Below are 10,850 nucleotides of genomic sequence, written 5' to 3' on the forward strand. Positions count from 1 at the left end.
ATTATTTATAGTTATACAAATATATTTAATTTTAGGTAGAACAAAACTAACCAATTTCATAGAATCTTCTTTTGATGATTTTCTCATCAAACAAACACTGACTATTGACGATATTTCAGTAAACAAACACTAACAAAATAAAGAATTGGTCCTCTTACAGTTTTTTCCTCACTTCTCATCCACTGAAGTGTGTTGTTTGATGATCTAAACAAAGAGTCCTTTATTCTTCTTGGGTGACTCTTCGATGTCTTCTTTTTTCAAGACGTCTACCACTGAGAGTAGCTAAGAGATCTTCTGGACATCCTGCCTCTAGGCGATGTCATCCATCTCCCGCCTAAGCAATGAATGAATCCCAAAAACCAAGTTTTCTTCCTTTCCCTTCTCTAGGTGTTAGTTAGCACTACGGTTTTGAGTTTTTTCTTATGATTTCCTTTATGAATAATTTTCTTTAATATTTATTCTTAACTTATATTTTTTATTAAATTTACTGTATTTACAATTATGATGGGAAGTTAAATAAAGTTTTTAAAATATTTGAATCTGCTCAACTTGGCTGCGATTCAACGGACTTCGGACTGGTGCCGCCATATTGGCTTTTCTAACGATCTTTTCCACTCCATATTTGACTGAACGAAATTGATTAGCTTGCTTTTTTTATTTAATATAACAAATAGACAATACTGAAATGATATACAAAATAAAAACATATTAAAAACCGTTTATATATAAAAAATAACTATTTACTCATAAAAGAGGATATTACAGTATCTTTTTTAGCCCTGATAAATCTCTGGAATGTGGGGTGGAATGTTGGCTCACAATAAATTATTTATTTACTATCTGAGTTATTTTAACCGCACTCGGATCATCTTCATTTTACTAATAACTCATTAGCTATAAACACTCCTACTGTTTTGTTTTATTTTATATAAGTATGTAGCAAGGATGACTACAATACATATACTTTGTTAAGGGTCAATCATACCGACAGTCCTCATTCAAAACTCTTACTGACATAAATGACTTCAATCATGAAGACCCCTATACTATCAATTGGACAGGCGCTTACTTGAATATGAGAAATCGGACAGTAAGGATCTTGGTAGTACAAGAGCCTGCTGGAAAATGAGACAGTTTTTCACCTCTTATTTCCCGTATTTTAGTGTGTACTGTATTTTATATTTATTTTTTATATACTTTTTTATTTGTTGTTTTTTTTGCTGCATATCTTATTTTTATTTTCTTTAATTTACTTTGTTAATTTTTAAATAAATTTTCACATATTTAAAATTTTTATAGCTACACGATAATTTACTTTTATTTCATTTTATCTATTCTCTTACTTTGATATTTTAGTTGTTTATATCTTTTTTAGCCCTGCAAAGTGGGGCAAAACTTTGACTCACAATAAATAGTTTAATTACTATTTGTAGTTATGTTTCTTCCTTTATGACACCTAGACCATCTTTCTTTTATTAAAATCTTCACATTAAACTGCTTTGTGTTTTATCATGTAATATAAGAAAATATTAAACTTTCTGTGTATACAGGTGTAATAGATGGAGGAAACGTGGTGTCGCAATCGTGCCGACAATGTTTGGCATATCCTTTACCACTTTGTTCCTGAACCAAGCTGGTGCCCTTATTCTGGTGTATACTGATGGATCAGTTCTGCTCTCTCATGGTGGTACTGAAATGGGGCAAGGCCTTCATACTAAGATGATTCAGGTTGGAAATAATTTTTTTCTATAAAATAATTATTAAAACAATTTTTTTTGAGCCAGTGGACGGATTTTTTTTTCTTAGTAAAACCTCTATATAACAGACATCTACGGAGAACAATTTTATCCATAATATGGATTTAGCAAATAGAAAGGCATTTTAGAATCATTATGGAAAAATCTTCTTTTTTGATTAATAGTTATTTTTTAAATATAAATACTGGAAGATTATTGATTGACCATGTGTATAGATGAATGGAATATGGTCCGGGTGCGGTCAAAAAAACTCAAATAGTAAATAATTATACTATTATTATTGAGCCAACGTTTCGCCCCACATTGTTGGGCTTTGTCAGGGCTAAAAAAGATACAAACACTTGACATAGTAAAAAGAAGAAAAAAAAGAAAAAACATAAGTGGAAAATAACAGGGGTATACAATGAAAAGTAAAATATAATAAGAAAAATTAAAGGTTGTAAATGGTTAATGAAAAGGGTAATAGTAACAGATAGATAAGAGATAAAATAAGAGAAGAAATATTAAAGAAAGTAAAAAATTAAGAGATGAAAAAAGAAAAGAATAAAATCAAATGATGTGACAGAATTCATACCTCTTTTGACGGGAGCCAAAGACAGAGTGAGCCGTTTGTATTGGGAGGAGTGGGGATGGCAGTTAGCGTGCCACAATAACAAAAATAAATTTAAATTAGGTAAACAATAAATGGTAATATACATAATAGAGAGGGAGAAGAGATATTTACAAAAAAAAATATTAAAGTATAAAAGTAATAGAAAATTAAAGTATAAAATAATGGGATACAATATGTGTAAGTGATTAAGAAAGACAATATACTAAATGAGTGAGAATACAGAGAAGTGTAAATTATAATAGAAAATTAATAATAAAGTAATTAATATTAGTACACTTAAGAAGGTAACACATGAATATAAATTAAAAGATAACATACATGAATATAAATGAAACAGGAAGGATAGTAAATATAAAAAAAATCATCATCATTTGATTTTATTCTTTTCTTTTTTCATTTCTTAATTTTTTACTTTCTTTAATATTTCTTCTCTTACTTTATCTCTTATCTATCTGTTACTATTACCCTTTTCATTTACTATTTACAACCTTTAATTTTTCTTATTATATTTTACTTTTCATTGTATACCCTTCTTATTTTCCATTTATGTTTTTTCTTCTTTTTACTATGTCAAGTGTTTATATCTTTTTCAGCCCTGACAAAGCCCTGCAACGTGGGGTGAAACGTTGGCTCAATAATAATAGTGTAATTATTTACTATTTAAGTTTTTTTTACCGCACCCGGACCATATTCCATTCAACTTAAATATAAATAGTTTAGTTTAGTTTTGTTTTTTCATGTATTTCCACCAAAGAGCAAACTAATTAACTTAATCATGGATATAAAACTAACTAGTTTCATCATTCAGAAGTAATGGAGACAAAAAAAATTCATTTCAAATAGTCATGATGGCGGCGTGTGTCCTTCCGAAGTCTGTTAAATTCCTATGTTGAGCAGGTGGATTAAAAATTTTCAAATTTTGTTTTTTCTATACCACTATTATAGTGCAAATTAATCCAGAAGAAAATAGAAGAGTATAATTATCAATGAAATATTTACATCTTAAATCATTGAAAGTAATCAAAACGGTTGTGCTACAATCTATGTTTGCATCGACCAACGAGAGTTGGTAACAGTCAAAGGAAGAAAGCTCTCTCTTACTTTTGATCACAGGAGGGGTGGATGTATGGAGTGCTGAGGTCTTGACCACTCTTTGTCTACTGGCAGTGATAGCATTTTTGTAAGAAGACAACAATAATCAACAGTAATCCAAGAAGATAATATAATTGGTTAGATTTCTCAATGTAGGATTAAACAGATTTGTAAAAGTAGCCATTAATGCATTTAAGTGTAATTGTGATCTAATTGTCTAGAGAATCTGCTCTCAGATGGAGTAAATGATGTTAAATAATTTAAAATAAAATTCGCATTTCTAATTGATTTTTAATTTAAAAATTTAAACATCTTGTCAGCATCAAGATTAATTTTAGATCTGAGAAAAATAAAGCTAGTTAAATCCCTTAGAATTATTTTAATAAATCTTAAATATTACATTATATGAAGCCTAAAACAAATCGGAAAATAGGTTCTATGATGATGTCGAATTTCGAGGATTATCAAACTAAAATTTATCTAAGCAGCCTCTGAGAACAGTTGTTGATGCTGAATAGACATATTTAGTTTTATTCGTTTTTTTTTTATCTTGAAACATAAAACCTTAAATTGGAAGAAGATAGTTGACCGTATGAAGTAGATTGTAGGAAGATAGTCCTAGTGGCGGTCAATAAAGCTATCAAAATAGTAAAAGAAAACTATTTATTGTTAACCAACTTTTGCTGGGCTTCGTCCGGGTTGTCAGCTTGAGACAAAGATGACAGCTGGCGCCATTTTGAGTTGTCATCTTTGTCTCAATCTGACAGCCCTGACTAAGTGGGGCAAAACAATAGTTATCAATAAATAGTTTTTTCTACTATTTTGACACCTTTATTGACTGTCACCTGGACTATCTTCTTACAATATAAAACCTTAAACTTACTGATAGGAAATGTTAAAGAAAATAAAGATATTACAAGGAAGGTGTTCATTTCACAAAACAATTAATAATGAGGTGTAGATAGTTGACCGTAGATTAATGATTGGAGAAGTTTATCGGGGGGTGCGGTCAGCAAAGAACAACATAAATAAACAAAACCATATTTATTTATTTTATGCCGACATTTCAATCTGAGTTTCAGGTCTTCATCAGGGATTATGGCGTAGAAGGTAGGCCTACAACTGAGTTGTAATCACCCCTACAACTGAGTTGTAGGCCTTCCTTCTATGCCATAACCCCTGATGAAGACCTGAAACTCAGGTTGAAATGTAATTGGATCACAATTACACTTAAATGCATTAATGGCTACTTTTACAAATCTGTTTAATCCTACATTGAGAAATCTAACCAATTATATTATCTTCTTGGATTACTGTTGATTATTGTTATCTTCTTACAAAAATGCTATCACTGCCAGTAGACAAAGAGTGGTCACAACCTCAGCACTCCATACATCTACCCCTCCTGTGATCGAAAGTAAGAGAGAGCTTTCTTCCTTTGACTGTTACCAACTCTCGATAGTCGATGCAAACATAGATTGTAGCACAACCGTTTTGATTACTTTCAATGATTTAAGATATAGATACTTCATTGATAATTGTACTCTTCTATTTTCTCCTGGATTAATTTGCACTATAGCAGTGGCATAGAAAAAACAAAAGTTGAAGAAATTTTAAACCACCAGCTCAAAATAGCAATTTAACAGACTTCGGAAGGACACACGCCGCCATCATGACTATTTGAAATGAATATTTTTGTCTACATTACTTCTGAATGATGAAATTAGTTAGTTTTATATACATGATTAAGTTAATTAGTTTGCTCTTTGGTGAAAATACATGAAAAAACAAAACTAAACTAAACTAAAGTTTGCTTATTTATGTTGTTCATTGCTGACCGCACCCCCTGACAAACTTCTCCAACAATTAATAATGTTGGTCCAAAACTGTAGTGGGTATATCTATAAATTTTGCTATCTTAGTATTGTTTCATTTAAATATGGTTTTATATTTTCTTTGCTACGCCAAAAAAGCCTACTTAAATGAATATGCCTCTCCTCTAAAAATACTGAATGATAAATTAACATATATCAAAGTTAGAAATCAGCTATTAGCTTACGTTTGCAATGATAATTGAAACACAGTTCTCTCAGAAATTTTCAAATATGTCACATAGGTATTTTACTGTATAAAATAATGTTGTTTTTTTGTAATGATAAAGAATAAATAAATTTTAGGTTGCAAGTAAAGCACTTGGTATCTCTGACACTTACATCCACATTTCTGACACGTCTACTGATAAAGTTCCTAATACTTCACCAACTGCCGCTAGTGCTGGGTCTGATTTGAATGGAATGGCTGTTCTGGTATGTATTGAAATCAAAATTAATTTTTTTTTTCAACTACTTATGTTAAATATAATGGATGTATTAGTAAAATTACTAGACCAATGGTTGTGCCAGGAGGTGATTTCATCTGAATCTCGCTTGACCACTTGATTTTTCCCCAATTAAGGGTACCCACTTTATGAGGCTGGGTGGACTACGGAGGGACACCATAAGGTTGACTCACAACTACAGTAATAAAATAAATAATTATTTCTCTCAGCCGGATTCAAACTTGGGTCCTTGGAGTTAGTAGCACAGTGCCTTACCTCTAGACCACCCTGCTCCCCTTTTCAGTGCTGTATTAGTCAGGTAAAGACAAAAATTGTATCTAAACATTTTTGTATTTCATGAAAAACTTAGTGTACTGCCAGAATCGTAATTGCTATAAAAAAAATGCTAATAGCTCCAACAGTCATCTTAAAAAATTCATCTTCCTGAACTCCATCAAAACCTAAATCCTCCCGATAGGATTTTCTTTTTTTTACTCTTTGCCCACTATCCATATAGGGTGGTTCCTGCAGAATACCTACCTATTATAAGTCGGAAGGTCGAGTTTTTATTCCATGGGGCCATCATGAAATAAAAGTGAATCCCAATAAAAAGGTACTCACTTAATAGAGGCTGAGTCTGCCTTAGGAGGGATGGTCTCCTGTGTACTGTAGCCAGTGTAGGCCAAGCTAATACAAAAAATAAATACTTATCTCTTACTGCCGAACTCAAACTCAAGCCAAGAAGATAAGGGTATATGCCTTACTCACTGAGCTACTTCTCGTGGAAAATTTAACTATCAGCCGTTTAGAAATTATGAACAACTCGGGTGGGTTTGATGAAAAACTTGGTACTCATGTTTCTTACTGACCTACTTACTATCCCTGACGGTGAACTAGCCCACCTTCATCACATTGTAAGGGGGCATGACATCATAGAAATCATGTTTCTTCTAGGCTTATGATGATTTTTGGTGATATACCAGCCAATCTCCAAGGGGTGATTATGAATGGTTATTTTGAAAATATTATGTAATAATATTCACATGTTATATTTAGTAATGTGAAATCTAATTATATAATAATATTTACATTTCAGGCAGCTTGTGATATTATTAATGAAAGATTGAAACCCATAAAAGAAGCAAACCCTAAAGGAACTTGGGAAGATTGGGTGAAAGCTGCCTATTTCGCGAGGATTTCACTTGCTGCGAGTGGATTTTACAGGTTATGTAGCTATGCTTATTTTAATTATTCATTCCGAGTTGACAAAGCTGGATAATCATGTGAATTAAAAATTTATGAAAGCTTAGGATTGATTACAAAATTTCTAAAATAACTTATTTATTGTAATGTTCAATATTTTACTATAAGAAGTTGCTTAATAATCTTGACTTTTGGTTCAACATTTAATGTTTACTAATATATAAAAATTTGTGTTCGATAATTTAAATTGATATGCAGATTTCAAATTAAGAGCTCCTCTGAGCTGTGCCTATACTAATTATTAGATATTGGAAAAGTGTTATTAAAAATTCCCCTTAGTGATTCCTATCGCTATATATTGTACAAACTTATTTTGTGTAAGGAATTAATATTCTTGATCCATTTTAATAGAATTGTGTAAAACCCATGTAAGATATTTTAATTTGTTAATGTGTTTTTGTCATATTTATTATTGTTTTATCCAAAACAAATTACACTTTTGTTTTTTATGTTAAATAAAATTAACATCGATTGCAGAACACCTGATATTGGGTACGACATGAGTAAGAATTCAGGAATGGCTTTCAACTATTTCACATTCGGTGCTTCTTGTGCTGAAGTTGAGATCGATTGTTTGACTGGAGATCATCAGGTATGCCTCCCTATTCCTTCTTTATTTATTTATATGTATAAAACTTCATACGAGAGAATTATTATATTCTTTATTATCTTTATGAAGGTGCTGAGATCTGACATAGTCATGGACTTGGGCGAGAGCTTGAACCCTGCGATCGATATAGGCCAGATCGAAGGTGGCTTCATGCAGGGCTACGGCCTCTTTACCCTTGAGGAGTCTATTTACTCCCCGAGGGGTGTCCTGTACTCAAGAGGTCCCGGGATGTATAAGATCCCTGGATTTGCAGATATTCCAGCTGAATTTAATGTTTCTCTTCTGAAAGGTGCTCCTAATCCTCGTGCCATCTATTCCTCTAAGGTAAATTCAGCTAGTTATTTAACAAACCAATATTTATTTTAATTAAAATCTAAACAAATTATGTCAATTGCAGTAAAAAAATCTATTACTCGAAACTCAATTTTTCTAAAAATTCAATATTTTGTGATCCACCAGTGCATTTATAGATAAAATTTAACCTCTAAACTCAAAAGTGTGATTCTATAATCCAAAATGAAAATTATGATAAAACAATCCCTTAGACCCACTATGCCAATTTCGGAGGATCTTAATTTCTCATAAGCTTGAGTTTCCATGAGTCACCTCATTTCTTTATATGATGGCTCCTACATTTTTAATTCCTTATAATTTTTTTTAATCTCCATAATGATACTTTCTTTTACCCAAATTTTTCTATAAATTGAAAATTTTACTTGGGCTCTTGGAATTTGGTTTAGTAAGAGTTGACAAGAGAGTTACTTTGTGAAGAGCATGATGGACTCATAGTAAGAGCAAAGTACAGAGTACTTTATTCAGTATTTCTCTTGATGATTAATGAATACAAAAAGTACTCGATTATCTATCTCCTCTGTGCTTTCTATGCTTTCCATTTACTCAGATTCATTTTACTTTGAATATTTTAAAATTAATCGAGTACTGCATTCTGCGAGAGTACAAGAGTAGAATTAATAACCAATATTGGTTTCATGCATTGAATAACAGCAAAGCGAGAGGTAAAAGCAAAACATTCGCTCTTTTGGCACAGTTGATAAATAATAAATTTTTAAAATTTATAAATAGAAATATGTAATACCATATATAATTACATAAATATATAACAGTACTTCATAACAAAGTACTGCATCTCTGACATGTTACAGATGGTCATGGTACAGATTTAATTTTTTTTTTAAATTAGTTTAATGTCTAATTCAGCACTATGTTTCACATCTACACTTATCCATACACAAAAAATACTGTTAATATTTATATATGATTTTAAAATATCTCTACAATGTATTATGCTTAGATAGCATTCATTACGATATCTTTCCATTGATCTCTAGGCAGTCGGTGAGCCTCCATTGTTTTTATCTTCATCCATATTCTTCGCAATAAGAGATGCCATTAAGGCAGCGAGAAGTGAATCAGGCCTCGAAGGATATTTCAGGTTGGATTCTCCGGCAACTGCTGCCAAAATCAGAATGGCTTGTGTTGACGAAATCACAAATAAGGTAATATCATATATTTCTTTTTGTATATTTGTTTTATTTAAAGAGAAGCAATAATAATTTTCAAATCATGAAGATGGTCAGGGTTGTGTTAAAAAAAGAATGAAGAAAAATGACCTGAGGGTCGAAACGTTGGAAGGTTTTGAAAAGAATAAAGTTGAGAAAAAAAGGATCAAATTTATTTTTAAATAATGAGATGTAGATAGTTGACCGTAGATTAATGCTTGAAGAAGTTTGTCGGGGGGTGCGGTCAGCAAAGAACAACATAAATAAACAAAACCATATTTATTTATTTTTAAATAAACTAGACCACTCTCAAACAAGAATATATTAATAAAAATTAATCTAAGACAAAATAGTTAAGACCTATTTTATTTTTTTTATATCTCTTTCTTGTATTATTTTTCATTTTTCATCATATTTTTGTTTCTCTTTCCTGTATATGCGATTTTTTTAAAATAGAAATAAAACCGTTAACGTCATCTCCTTTCCACTCCTCGACGCTTCTGTTTTTCTATCAATGCCTGTAAAGCTATCAACGTGAAAAGGCGGGTGGCTCTGATTTGTTCTATACTTATTTATTAATATTATTAATTTTATTTTTATTTATTGTTTCTCAACCTTCATTAAATCTCAACTTACTTCTTTATTTTCCATCTTTTAGTGTGTTAATTTTTTTTTTTTCATATCTACTTTTCTGTTTTTGCGTGTTATTGTCTCTCCTGTACATTTTTAACCTTATAGTGTGCATAATATTTTATATTCTTATCATTATTTATTTTATATCAATACTATTTTTTTTTTTTTTCATTTGTTTGTATATAATTTTCTTTTCCCTTAGTTTTATATAATTTTAATACTATCGTAATTAGCTTTTTGTATCTTATTACCTTACAATTTCAAAATGTTTAAATGTTATCTATCCATTATATTATATCATATAAAAATATGTAATTTATATATGTCCGATCACGGATTGATCAGTATGCTGTGTAATGTGGCAACCTGATGTATTTGGGCAGCATGAATGAATAAATTTCTTTCTCTTCTTCTCTTCTCTAGTCCTCATGAAGCCTTAAAAAATGGAGCGAAACATCGGATAATAAATAGTTGTGAACTATTTAAGTTCTCGTTTGACCGCAACCTTGACCACCTTCTTCATATTTACTTTTAAGTATGTTTTCAATTAAATAAGAGCAAAATTTTACTTGAAAATAAATACTGAAAAATCATCAACAAAATAACTACTTAGAAGTATTTGCTTATACTGAAAGTCAACTCTTGATTTATCATCCTGGATAACATATTCCAGCCCGTCTGCTCTGTCATCCCCAGTAGTTCTCTTCATTTGTCTAAAAACAAACTTCTATTTTAGTCTTTCTTATGTGAGAGTGTAATTATGTCATTGAGTGAGGAAGGAGTGCAAGCTAAATGTAGGAGACAAGAAATTGTTCTTATAAAATTACTATCATCGTTTAAATAAAATTAATTTTATCCAATTTCAGTCTCAAAACAATCTATATTTCTTTATAATTCCGACATTTCAGCCAATTTGGCAATCCTCAAGGACAATCTTAAATATACTTACAAAATCACATAGATTTTAAAAAACTTGAAGAAGTTTGTCGGGGGGTGCGGTCAGCAAAGAACAACATAAATAAACAAAACCATATTTATTTATTTT

General features: G+C 30.8%; 1 protein-coding gene across 1 annotated transcript in view; it reads left to right on the forward strand.

Annotated features, from left to right (window-relative positions):
• The window catches only part of ry (xanthine dehydrogenase rosy), a gene marked incomplete at its 5' end in the record, with an annotated part of 62,479 nt that overhangs the window by 44,626 nt on the left and 7,003 nt on the right, over positions 1-10,850 (forward strand). The window contains 6 exon segments of the mRNA XM_067050944.1: positions 1,551-1,728; positions 5,640-5,768; positions 6,876-7,003; positions 7,520-7,634; positions 7,722-7,976; positions 9,002-9,169. Coding sequence (XP_066907045.1) covers positions 1,551-1,728; positions 5,640-5,768; positions 6,876-7,003; positions 7,520-7,634; positions 7,722-7,976; positions 9,002-9,169 — 973 coding nt within the window.

The sequence above is a fragment of the Halyomorpha halys genome, unplaced genomic scaffold (assembly GCF_000696795.3).
Source record: "Halyomorpha halys isolate HHAL.00 unplaced genomic scaffold, Hhal_1.1 Scaffold142.1, whole genome shotgun sequence".
NCBI lineage: Eukaryota > Metazoa > Arthropoda > Insecta > Hemiptera > Pentatomidae > Halyomorpha > Halyomorpha halys.